The sequence below is a fragment of the Gymnogyps californianus genome, chromosome 12 (assembly GCF_018139145.2).
Source record: "Gymnogyps californianus isolate 813 chromosome 12, ASM1813914v2, whole genome shotgun sequence".
Classification (NCBI taxonomy): Eukaryota; Metazoa; Chordata; class Aves; order Accipitriformes; family Cathartidae; genus Gymnogyps; species Gymnogyps californianus.
In genome coordinates, this window is record NC_059482.1 from 20611293 (window position 1) to 20629433 (window position 18141).

An 18141-nucleotide genomic window follows, 5' to 3' on the forward strand; every position below is an offset into this window, starting at 1 on the left:
GGGAAAGGTCATGTGGTAAATAATTAGCTTCGTATTTTTGCCGATGTGTCTCATACTGCATTGTCTCCTACTGAAATATATGGACCATCAGGTGCACCTAGAAAATGGGAATGAAGGCATCAATGGAAAGACTTTACAACAGGTCTTTTACCACTTAAATTTGTGGTTTGCTTTGGATCTTTTTCCATGATCTTCCAGAAGTTACAAAGTTGGAGTTACCTGGAGTTTAATTGCCACCCTGTATCTTGCTATCTGAAATCACTAAATAGCAGAAAGAGGAAGGGTAAACCCCTTTGGATACCTGTAACTTGTGCTGGAAGAGGGGTTTCTCTGGAAATCCGTGCCTGGGAGCCCCCAAAAGGTGCTGTTCTCTGCTGGGCTGAGGGCTCCGCACATTGGCCTGGCAGCAGGAGCAGACAGCCCGGGCTCTGCCAACGATGCTCAGGGTGTTTGCACAGAAACGACGTGGAGATCTTCTCCATCATGATATTTTGGACATCGTAGTATGTAATTATCTGGGTACAGACTGTACAGACATGTTTTCAAGGAGGTGAGTCTTGCCCATCCTGAAGCACCGATCTGGACTTGCACGGAGCAGTAAAGCTGTTGGGACAGGTTTTACCGGGAAACAGTTTCAGGCTTCTGAAGGTGTGATTCAAACCCCAATTAAGAGGATAAAACCTGTGTGCATGTGACTCAGGATGCAGTTGGCAGAGGGAAGGTCAGAGCTGGGGTCTTTCATTTTGGTAAAGAGAGGGTGGGTGGTAGGTGGGATGGGGGAGGACGGGCAGGTGCCCAGGGGTGCAGGGGTGTCGCACAGAGGCTTTGTGCAAGCAGGGCAGCACCGAGACGGGGGTAGCAAGCTAGTTAAAACAGTGGTTTTCAGGGAGCCCAGAGTTACTTATAAACTTGCACGAATTTTGTGAATAGCTACGGTTTTTTCAAACTTCCAAGGAGACAGAGGAAGACAACTCGAAAAATGTTGATGCATTCAATTAAAACCTCTTTAAATCAATATTTTATTTAGGAAACACGAGCATATTATGCTGCAAGGTCTGGTCGCAAACAGGCTTTCAGCCCTCCCTGAGGTGTCCGTGTGTCCGTCCCGCAGCAGCACAGCTCCCTCTCCCGACTGCAAAGCTCACCAGTACCGAGATGAAAGGTTTGTTAAGCTCGCTGTGAGACAGGTTCATTTTTGCAGAGCAAAGATCCTTTAAAGCGCAAAGGGACGCATCCCTCCCTGCGGGGATGGCCTAGATTAAGACATCCCAAATCCGTAATTATTTCAGGTTCTCTGTTGAACTGCGTGGCCCAGTGGGACCTTCCCTGTCTCCAGCCATCTTCTCTGAGTCTCATTTAAAGAAAATCTCTATTTTACAGAGTGAGGGCTGCTGCCTAAGGATGGGGCAGTGGGCAGGGGCATCTCCTGGCAGCACCTCGGTGCAACGAGTTTCTGACCTTGGCTGCAGTGTGCCGCAGCGCTTGGCCGGGTGACTGCTCTCCCTGCTGCCATCCCGTGTCCCGGGGCTCTGCAGGGACATTAGCAGCACAGGTACTACGCAAACATGCTTTGTGCCTAAACTGCTGATACACCTGTGTGTCAGTCTGCGATGCTCTGACCTTTTAGCCTCGTGAGATGGTTTTGAAGTCTTGATTGTCCACCTTCCTTAACTGTGGATAGCTTAGATCATCCTCAGAAATACAGTATTTCTGCTTGTACGAGGGCTTGACAAGCCCTGTTTGTGTTGCCCAAGCAGCTTTCATGCACCAGCTTGGCTACGGATAGCTTGGACGGGATCATGTCCTTTTTGAAAACAAGATTGGTTTCTTATGCTGCAAACTGTGTGGTCAGCTCCATCCCCAGATGCAGCGTTCAGTTAGGATGCTGGATCTGTGCCGGACTTTGAGAAGCTCACAAAACAGATAGGAATAGAAAGGTGGGCACTGCAAGTAGATGACGACACAAATCTCACGTTCTCGTCAGCCGTGCTGCGTTACCTGCATTACCCCATGAGCCGTGTGGGATGTGTCGAAGCCCAGCTGGGGAAACGGCCCAAAGCTGCCCAAACTGGACTTGTCAGAGGAGCTGTGTTTCAGGCAAGGGGGCACGGGCTGTCGGGGAGCTCCAGCTGGCGAGACGAAGCCTCAGACATCGCAGACAGCTGAAACGCATGTCAGAGCCTCGCAGCAACCCTCCCGCTGGGATCCCACTCTCCGGAGCACCATGGGTGCTGGGCCCACGGGGACATTTTGTTGCTGTGAGGAGGTAAACCACCAGAAAAACACACTTTGCCGTAACCCAGTCCCTCCTTGCAGCCTCAGCATCAGGCACTAGATGTCCTTGTATGCCGTGCTGCGGGCGTGCAGCCCTCCGGTGCCGCACAGGCTGCAGGCATGACATTTCCACGAGGGTGATGGCCACGGGATGAAGGTGGCCCTTTTCCAGCTCTGGCCTTGTGGGATGGATGCAGACTTTGTGCGGGAAAGGCACTTGCTGCCCCGCTCACTTTCATGCTCCCCTGGGGATGCCGGGTCAGGAGCTGCCTCGCTCGGGGGGACGTTTTCCATGAGATCCCAGCAAGCCCTCGTCTGTGCGCACCCCAGCACCTGCAGCTCGCAGTCACTTAACAGTGGTCCCGTTCAATTATTTCAAGAGCAGCCCTTTGTTCTGGGAAATCGATAGCTGCCTTGCGGGCCTGTTGATGTCTCAGTGAAACCCATTAAATTACATGAGTTTGATCCCAAAGTGGCAAACACAGCAGCATTTAAAAATAGCTTCACAGCCAGGAAACCCAATAACGTGCTTATAAAGTGATTTTTTCGTGTGTGCAGCAGTGAGCAGGACTGGAGAAATGGAAGATGTTACTCACCCAAACTCTTGGTGAATAATTCCTGGAGCGGTGTAAGATATAAATAATTTCCCCACTTCTGTCACTTTGAGGACAGCAAATAAGGACAAATAAAATGCTGCGGGAAAAATGAATGTGCCTGTAATGTAAGTAAGTAAGCAGTACGGAGCAGCCTTGAGTGTGCTACTAAATTGATGATCTGTACATGAAAGCCCGGTTCACTCCTGGAGTTGCAGTGAGTATCTTTCAGGGAGCCCTGACAGACGTCTCCTCCTCACCGCCGGTGCTTGCTGCCGTGCCATGTGCTGACCCTGAACCTCATTTACTGTGCATGCTTGTGGCAGTGATCCCTCACCTCAGGGGATCCCATCTAGGAGCACGGCTGCCTGCGTAGGTAAATACACCAGCAAACCCTGGAGCTACGTGAAACTTTTGGTCCCAGGCATCCCCAGAGTGGCTGAAGGCAAATTCCAGCCCCCCAGCAGCTGCTTGAGTGGTCCCCGAGCGTTAGCACGACGTGCCAGACTCCTCTTGCGTTTTCATGTCCAACCCTTCCTCCGGCCGTTCAATTCCCGCAGAGCAGGTCGGGGGGTGCTCCCGCCCTCGGGCTCCAGTGGGGTGCTGGGGTTGTGTGATGTGAAGCAAGCCTGGCTTGTAGGTTCAGCCTCTCTCGGCACAGGTTTTGTGCCAAAATCGCTCCTGTTCTGCAGTTTCAGTGGCGCTTTGAGGATAGAGAGCAATGCCGCAGGCAAAGGCATACCCAGGCAAATTTTATGCCCTTCTGAATAACCTCCATGTGTTCGCAGCTTTAGCCACAGGCTAAGTACATTAAGAATAAGAAAGGTTTCTATTTTGTTTCTTTAAATCCAGCATCCCCTCGGGCAGCGTCCTGCCTGTGCCCCGGCTGCCCCCTGCGACCCTGCCTGGGCTCTCACCAGGAGGGGCTTTGCCATCGTGCCTGTATTGGGTACCCCAGAGGGAGTCCCTCTTATATTGAAAGCTGTCAGATTTTACCCTCCGAGCAGTAATTAACGATATTTATTGTTCCAAATAAATTGGGGAAATCTTCTTGTCTTCCCCACAAATGTGGCCAGAGGTGGTATCTGCTGGGCAAAGGAGGAAATTACTTTAGAAATTAATTATGAAGGGCATGAGCAATGGGAAAAATGCCAGTCCCTCCCTCACCACTTTTGCTATGAAGAAGCTTGATAGCTCTAATTTCAATACATTTACAGACACATTTTGTCCATTAAAATAATGTAAATTAACAGTTTTATGTTGCAGTTGGGGAGAACGCATGAGGTCAATTATAAAGAGGCATTAATTTGTTTAGGTGCAATAACTCAACTGGTTTTTTAATTGGTGATCATGCCCACACACAGGCTTATGAAGCTGAAAGTCTACCATTCCTCACTTCCGTGCTTTTTGTACTGTTACATATGATCCGATATGAGGTGTACCAGGCACGAGAAACAAAGAGTAATTTTGAAAGGTCACTAGAAATGGATTAGCTTATTCCAAGGGTTCTTAATAATTCTGACCTAAATTGCATGTTGAAAAGAAAAATATTTTGGTCTGCTTTATGGGAATGCTATTATAAGTAACAAACATGCAAGAAAAATGTTACAATATCTCTTCCCTACAGCTACACAATCACAAGCTCTATCAAGTCAGTGGCCTGTAACTTTAGGCAAGGGCGGGTTGGTTTTGGTGTTAAATGCTCATTTTCTCAGGTGCCAAAACAACAGAGCTGGGTAATGCCCCCTTAATACCCAAACAAGCAGGCTAAAAACCACCAAACCAAAACCAACCACCACCCTCTAGGATTTATTTAGCAGCCATCAGCAGAAGGATTTTACCTGCTGTTTGCCTGCATCCCTGCACCTCGGAATAACAAAAGTGCAATATTCTTTGGTTTTTAAGGTTTGCACTAAATGGTGGCAGGGTCCCTGGGGAGGAAAGGCCATGCCTGGAGCTGGTGTGGAGCCCCCAGCCCAGGTGTCCTGAATTCCACAGGATGCCCAAAGCCCACGGGCAGCCCCAGGCAGGAACTGTGCTGCTGCTGAGGGCTGGGGAGGAGCTGCACAGCTCCCAGGCCTCTCCAGGATGAGCCTGTGTATGTCTCAGAAGGTGAGCCTCTTATCATTTGGAGCTTTAATTTTTAATTTTTTTTTAAATTTATTTGGTTTTTTCCTTATGGTGGTAATTCCTCATACTGTTCTGGAGAACCATCTCAGAGCTCTGGGGAAGTCTGGGTATCTGAGGACTATGATCTCCTAATGCTGCAGAGGTTTTATTTGACTGCGAGGTTAGTCTAGATAATTCCCCTTTATGAGGTTTCCCAGATGTCTAGGGGTTGCCTTTAGGATTAGAACCAGGAATAACTGAACTCTCACACTGTGTCTGGTCTCCATTTGCAGCAACTGGGTGCATTGGGTGGGCTGCATAATTCCTCAAAAAAGCCCCCTGAGGAGGGGATGTTTGGGTGCAAGCAGGAGTGCTTTAAAAGAAGGAATTTGTTTTGCTCATTAGTGTAACTGCAGTTGGAAAAGGTCTGGAGGTATTTAAAGTCAAAGTCTACATTTTGTCTTAAAGCAGGAACCAGCGTAGCACTCTAAGATCAATGCGACATAAAATGGTGCATTTGAAGCGTCATACTTGCTCCAGCTCCTGCCCTGATTGCAGGGTCTGGGTCAGAAACCCGGGATCCCAGTGACTGGGGGGGACTCAATGCTTTATTAGCGGTGTGGGCGAGCTGTGTTCTCCAAACCACGAGCTCTGCACCCCTCAACTTGCAGAGGGGAGGGGGTTTGTTGTGTTTTTAGGAGTTAACATACATTGCGCATGTACGTGGTCTCCCTGGTCTTCTTCAGTTCAGACCGGTGCATTACCTTGGTGCTGTTGGCAGTGTGACATTTTCAAGCTGGGTATAAATTTGTTAAAAAATCACCTGGTGATTACATGTTGCATTATAACAAACATAAATTAGCGCAGGGACTAAAGTGGCATTTCTGCCTCCGGGCTGGGCAGGCAAGGTTGCTCTGCTTAATTCCCATCTCTGTAATGGGGTTGCCATTTCTTCTTCCTGCCATCGAACCGTTGGATTAACCTCAATCCCTCAGTCATTAGTAAATATTAGTAAGTCATATGTGACATTTTGCACTAAGTGAGGCTGCAGGTCCTGCCTGTTGGAAGTTTTTAATTAAATAAAGCTCCCCACTGTGCGCAGAGGGGCAGGGGGGAGAAGGCAGAATTCAAAGGGGAGATGAAAGCCACTGTCTCTGCCTGCCACGCCGGGGTGCGGGCAGGACTTCTGCTCTGTCTCGGACCTTTCTTTCAGAGAAGCCCTTGAGTTCTTCAGGCGGCCTCTCATCTGAAATTACAGCACGTGGTGTAAGCTCCTGCTCCAACAGCCTTTCCAGAAGCTGCTGGAAAATATTGGGCGTAGCACCTGAATAAACCCCCTATAAAAGCTTGTAGAGCAAACATTGCCAGTGATGGGGTAAACCAATGCTTTGTGCTGAGCACCACATGCACCAGGGAGCAAAAACTGTTGGGCCAAGATCAGACCTGAAACTGGAATGGCAATAGCCTTTTCTTGAGATCTCTGAGTTTCTGAACTTGGAGCTGGGGGTGAGGGAGAATAGGTCTGATCCCTCCCAGCCTTCAACAACCTTCCCGTCCTTACTGTATCCTTCATTTGTAAGACTGTAATGGTCTGGGACCACACATGTGCCTGGCTAGCGCAGCAGTGGGGAAGCTCACCATTAAATGTCAAGGAAGAGAAGCTGCAGCTGCTGCCTTTCCCTCTGCAGCTCACCCTTGCTGCCGTCGGGCAGGGTTTGAGCTCTCTGCCCGCAAAGCAACGTGGAAAGCAAAATGCCACTGGGTCAGCAGTGGAGGCAGCAGGCTGTGCTGTGTGCTGGGCTCTGCTGCTGTTGGGCACTGCATGGCCTGACCACTCTGAGTCTATCAAGACCTGTAATTAATGCTTGCTGCTTTCACTGGGATGCACTTTGCCTGGATTTAACTGTGCTTTTTTGTTGTCTCCTCTCTGTTCTCTTCTATTTATTCCCGTGCCACTCAGCATCTGCATTATGCATATGCATAAAGCTTTCAAAGCACCGAGTGGCTGCTGGTGGTCCTGCTCTCTCCACCTTTAAGGAAAGAGCAAAAAGTGTGCTGGAAGCCAGGGAGCCACAGCTGAAGAGGCAGGCAGGTGTCCTACAGCAGGCAAAACCCTATTGTCTCCACTTGTCCATCACTTGTTTGTTTGGTTTCTTCTGGCCCTGGTTGATGGCTGCTTGCCTGGGACCTGGACAGTGCTGCGACTAGTAGCACAGAGTGGCGGGAGAGGTTGGCAAAGCCCCGATGCCTTGGCTGCAGTCGTGTTTATTTGCACAGGACGGTGTCCCGTCACCCTCGGCAAGAGGCAGGGGATGAGTTTTGGCACACAGAGCCCAACCTGAGGTCTGTGCCTCTGCCCTCCCCCTTGGCTGCGGTGTGACACGTGGGCTGGGACCAGCCTGAGCGCATGCCTTGGGGGTTCCTGTGTTTTCTCACCTGGCTCATATAAGTAGTAACCGTCTTTCCCATTTTTTCCCTCAAAGGGAGACTTTAACCTCGTGGAAACCTGGGAATAACTGAGCCCCTAGCAACACAGCCCAGTGCAAATGGCTGGCTTCTTCCTAATGTCTGAGTGGCTGAAACTTTTTCTACCTAGATCCATTTAGGAGGAAAAATGAGTATTTAAATGCCGTAGAGCTGGTTTTGACATTAACAAGAACTGATTTTGACAAAAGCACAGAAATAGCCCCAAACTTCCAAGCCAAGTAATGAATCTTCATGGCACATGGAAAGGAAAATTCAAAGAACCTTATTTATAGACTTCTTCAGTAAATAGTTTTAAATAACAAGCATATAGTAATCCTAAACTGGATGTGATTAAGACAGCCTGAACCAGCCATTTAGCCATGTCTAAAGGAGAAAGAAGCATATGAATAATCTGAGGATTGTACGAAAGAGTGCAGTAATTCAGGGCATGAGGGGTACGGACTGATTGGCACCAGCGATCGGTGCACAGGGATCCAGCCCACCTAAGCCCATGGCAGGGATGATAAGACATGTCTTGCCTTAGATTATCTTTGCTGTGAGATGTAAGTGGGGATTGAGCGATGGCTGGGTTGCACACCAGCCTGCTCTGAGCATCCCTGTAAATGAACACAGAGCCATTAAATCGCTCCACACAGCTCCCACGAGCCAACATAAACCCCCTGAAGTTCCTCCGTTTTCCCCCATTAATTTTGTATTGCTGAAGAAGAAGGAAACCCTGAAAGGCAAGAGCTTGGTGAAAGAGGGGTTCAGCCCACGGATGTCCTGGCCTACTGCCACACTTCTCTGCGCCCCATCTATTTGAAAGCGTTTCAAGAGCCTCCAGCCATTATCCGCGTACTCCAGCAGAGAGAACCAGGCTCCCACTTGCTTTTCTTTGAGCAGCAGCTGAAAGGAAAATGCACAATCCTCCACGTGTCACCTCAAGCACAGAAGTTTCACCCTAATTTACCTGAATAAAGATGGGTGGTTAGAAGAAGGGGCTAAATAATACCTCCAGGTAGGCTTTGCTGGGGAGTCTGGGCTCTGGTGCACTGCAATATATAAGCGCTGTTTAAAGAAATCATTTATTGCTGTTTTTTTCTCTTAAAGCAGTAGCTGGTCAGGCCTTTTGGAGTGATCATACTGTTCCTCATTTGGAGATAAGGCATAGGGCTCAGCATGGGAAGGGTTTAATGCTTGCATGGGGGTGCTGGGCTTGCTGGCTCCCACGTCAGAGATGTTGAAATCTGGGGACGTGGCCCTTGTGGGGCATGAAGTCCCCTAGAGCTGCCTCTGAGAGGGTCTGGCTGATGCGGGTGGCCAGGGGGAAAGGCCATTCAGAGCCTGTGGCTGCTCCGGTGCTCTGGGGAAGCCTCTGAGAGGGTCTGGGTCGGAGCTCTCTGGCTTTGGTGCCTTTCTGGGTCTGAACTCAAACTGGGAGCATCTCCTCAAGTGTGGAGGGGGAGATGAAATGATTTAGTGTCTTTTTGGCCAGAAGACTTATTGCCCCTACTGCAAGTCGAGATCTTGACCTGTGTAGGTGAGCACGGGAGTATCACAAAGGAATATCCTTGTAATACAGAATTACAGGATTAGAAATATTTGTCCAGCTGAGCACTGCGATTAGCTCTGTAGCCACGAACGCTGCAATACCCCGGCTGGAATTGCTGGCTCTTCGTTGCATAGGGGCTTTTTGGAGTAGGGGTAGGGGGTCAGGGGCAAGTTTTATTTCCTAGCAAGAAATTTGGTCTGTGCTGTCCGTACAAAGAGCTGCTAAAATCTGTTGTGGGGGGTAGGGAGGCTGCAGAAGGGACAGGGCATGCCATAGCAATACTCTTTTTAGATAGAAGATTCCTAAAAGGATGCTTTGTGTTGGAGCAGGGGGGCTGTATGGGGGTGGGAGCACGCAGGCAACACCCACCGGGGCTGCTCGGGGTGACCTACCCCCAAAAATCCCCCCCTTCCTCTTCGGGCAGGACCCCCCTCTCCCCGCCCGCCCGGGTCCCCCCGCGGGCCCGCCCCTGCCCGCTGCCCGCCGTGTGGCGGTGGGAGGAGGAGGAGGAGGAGGAGGCGGGAGTCCCCAGCTCCAGCATGAGGCCGGGCTGAGCGATGTGCGAGCAGGCAGCGCGCTACTGCCGGGCCGGCGTGCAGAGGCTGCTGCGCAAGCCGCCGCCGGCGCTCCGCGGGCTGGACGGGCTGCTGCGCTGGGTGGTGGCCAGGATGAGCGAGAAAGGCGTCGCCGAGCGGGAGCTGCTCACCCCGGGAGCCGCCGCCGCGCAGAGGAAGGGCACCTCCGTCATCCTCGATGTGAGTGGTCCGCGCGCCGCCGGGCCGGGGGGGGTTGGCGGTGCACCCCGCGTCCCGCACCCCAAGAGCCGGCGGGCGTGGGCGGCACGCCGGGTCCTGCCTCCCTGCCTGCCTGCCCGGATCCTGCACCGGCTCGGGATCGGGGTTATTGGTCGGGTCCTGCACCCCGCGGACCGGTTGTCCCGACTGGGTGGGCATGGGGGTGCAGCCCGGGTCCCGCATCCCCTTGCCCGGGTCCCGCACCCATCCAAGCAGCTCGGGATCGGCGTTGTCTCCCGGGTTCTGCATCCGCGGGGCTGCGCTTGGGTCCAGCATCTCCCGGACCGGCTGGGCAAGAGGCTGCACCCCGGCTCCTGTATCCGCTTGCCCGGATCCTGCAACCACAGGCTGCATGGGCACGGGAGTGCACCGCGGTTCCTGCACCCTCGTTGCCGGATTCTGCACCCCCCCGACCGGCTTGGCATCAGGGTTATTCCTCGGATTCTGCATCCCCGCCCGGTTGGGGATGGGGTGCAGCCCAGGTCCTGCATCTCCCGGACTGGCTGGGTGTAGGGATGCCCAGATCTAGCAAACCCTTTCCAGATCCTGTGCCTCTGGGCTGGCTGGGCATGGGGTTGCAGCCCGGGACCTGCACCCACTTGTCCGGATGTTGCACCTCCTAGACTGGCTGGGCACTAGGGGTGCAGCCTGGGTCCTGCATCCCCTTGCCCTGCACACCCTGGGGCAGCTGGGAATAAGGTGCACCTTGGTCCTGCGTCTCCCGGACCGGCTGGGCATGGGGGTGCAGTCTGGATCCTGTACCCCCTTTCCTGAGTCCTGCACCTCCAAAGTGGCTGGGCATGAGGGTGCAGCCCGGGTCCTGCATTTTGTTTGACCAGCTGGGCGTGGGGATGCAGCCTGTATCCTTTATCTCCTTGCCAGGATCCTGCACCTTCTGGACCGGCTTGGCATGGGGGTACACCCCAGGTCCTGCAGCCCCTTTCCCAGGTCCTGCATCCCCATGACCAGCTGGGATGGGGATGCACTGAAGGTCCTTAATCTTGGTATTAGCTTGACTGGATGGAGATACAGGACTCCAGGGTCCTGCAACCCCCCCAGTCTTTCACCATGGGTTGCCCTAGGTTAGTTGGGCATAGGGGTGCACCCCGGGTCCTGCATCCACCCAGGTCCTGGACTGCAGTCCCTGAAGGGCTGCAGCTGTGAGGGTCTGTGCAGCAGGAGCTGGGCAGCATGGTCCTGGATGCCTGCGAGTGCGTGGGACCCAGGACTCCCTTACCCAGGTTTGGGGGGGCAGACAGGGGTGTGCTTAGTGCCTCGGCTGCGGTATTTATAGACTTCCTGATTAGGGAGCTAACGAGGCTATTTGCACTTAAACGAATTGGAAGAATGGGGTGGAATCAACCGGAGTGCGAACGGTGTAATTACACCGTCTTTCTGCGGCATCTAGTAATTAAACACATAGATCCTCAGCTTTGCTATCTCCTAGCTTTAAAAAAAAGGGTAGTGAATGCAAAAATAAACTACTGAGGCATTGGCTGTAGTAAAGGATAACTCACACTCTCCTCCAGCCTCCTCAGAGTTAGGCAGTAGTAGCTCTTCCAGGCAAGCCCGTTTTCTGAATAATTTGCTGAATCTTCTACCATGTCCCTGGTAGGCATTGGCATGGGCTGACGAGTCTGAAGCTCATTACATCTCTGAGCACCCTGGGCTCATAGGCATTTCGGTTCCCTGAATGAACCAATGCGACTCTCTCTATTGAGCTACCAAAAGCAGCTCAGAGAGCAGAGCGCTTGACGGATGGTCCTGCCCGGTGGAACGGGCCGGCAGGCGGGCAGCTGCGGGCTGTAGGAAATGCTGCTTCATGGGGAAACTGAAAGGACAAATGCAACTAATACCCTTACATCTTTTAAGTTAACTTGTTTGTTTTTTCTGTTTTGGCTTTTTTTCTTTTTTTTTACCTGCCCTGAAATTACCAAAATTTCACAACAATCTGGAATCTGGGCTTCAGAGCATAAATGCAACTGGGAAGCAACATTAAGTTTATACAAGAGGTTCTTGAGTTAGGACTGTTTTTCCACCAAAATATTATCTTATCTCTTCAACTTTACCATTTTTAAATGGATTTTTTCTTTCCACTTTGAGGTTTGAGCTGAGAAAATGAGCCATGAACTTTCTGAATGGCTTAAGTGGTGGGAAATACAATAGAGCTGGGTGTGCAGCTCCTGATCTTTTTTCCCTTTCACAATGGGACTGCGAGCCTTTTCTTACCTGCTGAAGGTAGAAATGGATGCTGGAAATGTAAGGTTTAAGGGTTTGGGGTTTTTTTTTCCCTCCTTAGAACTTGCTTCGCTCCTTTTTCTCCAGTTACAATAGAAATGTCAATTGAAGCTGTGGCTTCACTGTAGCAGGCTCTTCAAGTGCACTGTGAGACTAGCCCTTTCATAAGAAGAGTTTAAACAGGGGAACACGCATTTAGGTTAATTTTCACACATTAGCGGGAAAGTAACAAGGATCCCACTGAATCCTCAGGGATGAGAACATGTTTTCCAATTAACTCATTCATGTTCTTGCATTATGTGGATGCGCTGGGGAAGCAGCAAGTCCCAGGCACGCAGCAGTGCGGCTCCTCGGTGGGTGGGGATGAAGTAAAAGACCTGTAAGATTTTATATTTAACTAGCACATTTGCATGAGCTGGTGTGCTATGTAGGCAGTTCATCGGGGGCTGGGGAAGGAGGGTTAAGCTTGGTTTTGGCTATGAATTAGATAAGATGGCTCTGACGCTAATGGTACCTTAGTCACTCTTTCTTCCTCTTCTGTTCTGGATTTCTTTTGACTCAGCCATCCCTGACATGCTTGTTCTGACTCCTCCAGACCGTGAGGGTGGCTGGTGGGTCAGTACAAAGTTCCCTATGCCCTTTCCACCCAAGAAATAAAACTGTGGTGTTGTGGGGCAAAACTGAGGGCAGAGGAAGAACAAAATACAACAAGGGGGTTTGATGTCTTCTGCCATCAACTTGGCTACTGCCACTTGGAGGGTGAATCTTAACTTTGGACTGGTTTCACTACTTTTCTTTTATTTTGCCTGTGTCCTTTTAGGTAAAGGATTAAAAAAGGTTGAATAATGTTTATTAGTTCAGCTCAAAATCATAGGTTTACAAGTGTAAAAAATAGCTAAAATTGCAGATTAACTAAACCCTGGTAACAAACTAATGAAGAAGATATCTAAGTCCTAAGCATTGCCTAAAATAGGCAGCAAGTAAAACCAGGGAGCGACAGATGCTCTTCAGTGGTGATAGCAGATCAAGTGGAGGTGATGTGTCGCTCTAGGAACCTGGAAAACATCACTTTGCGTTTAATGGTCAGCTCTTACAATGTCAGTCAAATCAGCATAAGGGGTTGGGGTTGAACAAAGGGTCTGTACCCATCCTGCGCTCACCCTCAGTTGTCTACCTCTGGGTGTTTGCTCCGTGGGTCTGGATTGCACATGGCTGCTCCATCTGCAACAGCCAAAAGCTCAAGGCTGGCAGCATGTGTAATCTGCTGTAGACAACTAGTGTCTATCCACAGCTTATGATATGAGATTGTGGTAACGCTATGTTCTCTCTCTGCCTTCTGGGCTGCTTGAAGATGCCCTGAGCATCTCTCTGCACCCACGAGGACAAAACCCCTTTATTAAAGGGAAGCTGAAACTGTCACGGTGCTGCTCAAATCCACGTGTGGTGATGGTGGCATTTCCAGTCCAGAACAAATCCTCAAATGTCACAAGACTTATGAAAAGGAGAATATAGTGTGCGTGTAGGTAAGCCTATATCAGATCATATTTGCTGAGTGTGAATGAGTCCACGTGCAATATAGAGCTGAGGTGGATGGCTCCCCACGCACGGGAAATGTCTACACAGGTATTGCTCTGTCTGGGATTACCTCAGTGCTGATTTACCGACTGTCCTTGCTTACCTCTTCCCGCCTTCAGGTCACTGTCAAAAACCTGTCTTGACAGCAGGAGTGTGAACTCCAGCTCGTGTAAGACCTGGTGAGTCACAGCAGCTGCAGGCAGCAATGCCCCATGTGGTTTACACCAGGGAGAGCCCATTGAAGAGCTCGTCTCCTACTTGGCATCTAAAATAAGGGTCAGGCTTGGGTATGGGTGAGCATCCCCATAGCAGGACTGTGCACTCCAAGGGGCACTGACATCTCTGCCTCCTTTCTGGCTTTGCCAATTGTGACTAAACGCATTGCTTTTTGGCTTTATTTTAAATGCCCCTGAAGAAGTCAGTGCCGTTCATTTCGGGTCAGGTGAAGCTTTTTGTTTGTTCCGTCTGTCTTTTGCTGAAAACTGATTTTGACCCTTATCTGCCTATTTGCTTCTTCAACAGGGTCAGAAAGACCATTTCAAATCCAGCTCTCCTGCTTATGGTTCCTCTTGCACCCTCTCTTATGTGGCCAAATCTGATTTGCACTTCTTCAGCCCCATAGGATTGAGTGAGGTGTCTGGATAGAAGATATAGAGAATTTGGTTTGTGCCAAGGGTGCATCTCCAAATGTAGATTAAAAAAAAAAACTGGCACAGTTTTCCAACTGTTTTGTGAATGACACAATTTCCAGTGCAGCCCTAACTAGCAAAGCTATCGTAGCCACAGGAATCCCTTCTCAATCCCCTTCTGCTTTGACCTTTTTCCTTCTTTTTTTTTTTTTTAAGGTTGATTCACTCCCCTTCTTGTGTCCTTGTTTACCTTCTCACTTCTGAGTGAACCGGGAAGGCTATTTTCCTCCTTCCTCATCCTCCGTATGTGAAATCCATGGTTTGAAATTGTCCCCTCGAGCCATGCCAGCAGGACACGGCTGGAAAGCAGGGGCAGGGCACGGCTGGGCTCTGCGTTCAGGGATTGCTCACTGCAAGGCACATAATCGCACAGAAGAGTTCATCCTTTCTCTTCTGCTCTTCAGGGCTTTGTAAGTGGCTGCTTGAAGTGGAGCTGCACCCAGGGCCAATGTTTACAGACAAGTAACTTCTAGTGCTGTGAAGGTGTAACATCAAATGCAATTCTTACCTCTCTCATGCAACTTTTATTTAGGACAGCTAGGTAAAGTCTAAGGAGAAGGTAAGAGTGAAAGGAGAGGCTAGGACATGGTGTTAACTGCTCTTCTCTTGGGGAGGAAGGGGGAAAAAAAAAGAAGATTTGCTTTGGAGTGGGAGAAATGCTGGGAGACCCGGAGCTCTGTAGCAGCCTTGCTTTGGCAAGGAGCCACTCCAGACGGGACAATATTTCCACACCAATGGCATATTTCTTACTGAAACACCAAAACCAAACCTTTCCCCTTGCATGGGGAAAGCTCATTAGCCTGATGATGTCTAAAGATGTAGTTCAAAGTAGCAAAGCTTCAGGTCATTCTTTTTCCCACATTATTACTGGAAAGAGCAACATAGAGAAGCTGTAAGAGAGGAAATTCCTACCGGTACCTCGAGTTAAAAAGCTAAAGACCATGCCTGATATAAAAACTTGTCTCAGCTCCAATAAGGTGTTGAGACTTGTAGGGAGAGGAACAGAAAGGAAGAACAGGAATGAACACAGTGAACAGATTAATTGAGTTTTTAGGTATATCTGGGTATCTGGATGCTTTCTCATCCATCAGCATTCCTCACCCAGGAGACTTAGATTTTGTTTGTCCTCGGTTCTGCACCAAGATTGTGATGGGAAACAAAATTCTAGCTCAGTTGCACTCTATTTTAAATCAACATCATATTAACCTGCTGAAGGGATAATAAACTCTATAAACCCTGTAATAATTCTTAGGCTTGTTAGGGGAGTGCTTGTGTGAATTTAATAACGTTGCTGAGAAAACCTCCATTAAGCAGCCTCCAGTGTCGCACATTCTCATCCAGGAGCTCTGAGAAGGCAGAACTGAATGTTTAAATTTGAAACCATCAATTTTTTTTTGAGTTTATTATTACCACTAGTGTTTTGAATTGCTTACTTCTGCCAGCCAAATATCTGTAGTAGCCATTTGAGAGTACAGCAAAAATGTACATTTTAAAAAAAAGCTATTGGAAATCTTGACAGAGGCTCCTTGCTCTAAATAAAATAGATTTCATATTCGTCTAAACACCTGGTAAATGGAACAAGTATGCTGCAGACAGCACACTGCGTGCATTGCCTGGGTAAATCCTATAAAATGGGTTAATCTGGCCCATATTGTGGGCATCCTGTGGGCTCACCATGCAATTACCCTGTGCTTCAGGAGACTTGCTTAATAGGTTTAAAATGTAGCTGATGGGGGAGATGGTTGCTGTCATACTTTTTGGACTGGATAATTTCTCATTGACCATCTGAAAGCGGCGTGTTACCCTGGCAGTTGGAGAACTGGGGGTGATGGAGCGGAAAGAGCATCCCTGGTCGGGCTTTGCAGTGCTGCCGGCTCCTGTTTTGTGAAGCCTTTGGCCGCTGGGGATGGTCCTCGGCCGGGGTGGAGGCACGGGAAGCCAATCGCTGCCGAGGGCCTGGCAGGACAGGGCGTTTCTCCATCAATATTTCATCGCCTCTGCTCTCGCTGACCTCCAGGGCTGCTGCTTTGACGAAGTCTAAGCGACTTCACTGCTGAGTGAGAATAGCAGCGATGGAGTTACTGCAAGCCTGCAGAGAGCGACTGCAGGGCAGATCGGCTTCGCAGCCTCTATGTTGGAGATGACGCAGCATCCTTGCTTTTATTCCCTTCTTCCTGGAGCTGGTTGGAGCTTTCCTTTCCCCAAGCTCCCTGGGATCCCGGCACTGAGCTGCCCTCGGGGCTTTGCCCCGCTGGTTTGTAGGGGAGGTGTGAGGGGCTGCGGCTTCCCTTCCATCACCAGATCTTACACCTTTCCCTTACTGAAAGCACACCACATCCTTCCTGCAGTGGAACAACTAATTCAAGGCATGAACGGAGGGCATCTTCAGGTTGTGTGTGGGAGGGCACTCTTGTTTGCTGAGCTAGAGCGTAAATCCTGGGTCTTCACAGAAGCAGCATTTTTGGCAGCATTACTGATCTATCACGGAGTATATTATGTCTTTATCAGCCTCCTGATGCTCATTCCAGTGTTCATACCTTGATGTACTGCCTGCCTGTGCTGACAGATGACTTTATCTTAAATTGCTTTCCCTCCAGGTGTCCTGTTTTAAATTTTTTTTGTGTGTGCAAATTTTAGGTTGTCCAATTAAATTGGAAGAATAAATCTTGCTCATTAGCAATAAAAACTAAACAGCTTGGTCCTGTAGGATAAACCTTGGTAGGTAACACAGCCGATGAGAAGTTCCATGAACGTGTTCGTTTACAAATAGTCATAATTTCTAGGAGTATCTGGGTGAGTTAAAGCCCTAAAAAGTTCACTTAGTGAAGCTGGACATAAATACTTCCATTTCTTAACATTTCTTCCATTTCTTAATTATTTTTTTTTTCCTCCTCTTGCTCCAAGAGTTCGTTGCAAGGTTGGTGGCTCCACAGAGCAGAGCGCTGCAGATTGAGCCTTTCTACCACTTTAAGCTACATTTTACCTGTTGTTTTTACCTTCCCATTCTCCCTCTGCCAGTTGTGCTTAGCGAGGTGGCGATCTCCCACAGGACCTTAAAATAGACATCGCTGCTTCTGTGTTAGACGATGTAATATCTTTGTTTCAAAGCAGTGGGAACAGTAATAGAAAGATGTGGCCATGAAATGAAAAAACCAGAGATAATCAGCATCTAGAAAGAAAAGGGCCTCATCTGGAGGTGCTCATGGGGAGTGAGGAGTTGGGGTGTCTAAGCCAGGAAAAGAGGAATATTTCATACTTGGGCAGGGCGTATTGCATATGGCTGGGTGATGTGTGCCAAAGCCACAGGGCTTGCTGGGGTCCTGCTTGTCCTGCCTAGCTTTATTCTTTTGTCCCATGGACAAGCCATGACTGGCCGGCCCTTCAAAACCCATATTTAACCTCAATGAAGTCCATAAGTATGGAGACAGGTAGGATTTTTTTCCCCCTAAAACTTCTAATTGCTCTAAAAAAATGAAGGTCAGCCCAAGAAGTAAGCAGTTTTGGAGTGGTCGCAAGCTGTAATCCTTACAGGGTTTTTATGACCCTCTCTTGAAACTGGGACTCAGTGATTCCCACCATTTGGGTTTGGCTTAAGCAGAGGGTGTTTGCCTCTGCTGAAGTACACCAGAAAGTCCAGCTTTGACTTTGCCCTAGGCAGTCTAGGAAGAACTTTGGGCTAAAGAATGATTAATGTTCCTTAATTAAAGCATATTCACTAAAATAGCACATTCCGCAATTCAATTTGTCTCTTGGGTTTCTTGTTTTGTGCAGCAGTTTCTCTTCTGATATTTTTTTTTTTTGTAATGATTTCATGACCCAGAAAATAAGAGATTCCATTTTACAGCTGACTC

The 18141-nt window shown here is 49.3% G+C and overlaps 1 protein-coding gene across 2 annotated transcripts in view; it reads left to right on the forward strand.

Annotated features, from left to right (window-relative positions):
* The first annotated feature begins 4951 nt into the window (after positions 1-4951).
* The window catches only part of NECAB2 (N-terminal EF-hand calcium binding protein 2), a 90297-nt gene continuing 77107 nt past the window's right edge, over positions 4952-18141 (forward strand). The window contains exon 1 of one of the 2 annotated variants that reach the window (XM_050904105.1): positions 4952-4979. In XM_050904105.1, coding sequence (XP_050760062.1) covers positions 4956-4979 — 24 coding nt within the window. In that variant the 5' untranslated portion in view covers positions 4952-4955. Of the gene's footprint in view, positions 4980-9551; positions 9750-18141 lie in introns of those variants that run through there. The other variant, XM_050904104.1, reaches the window with a different exon arrangement.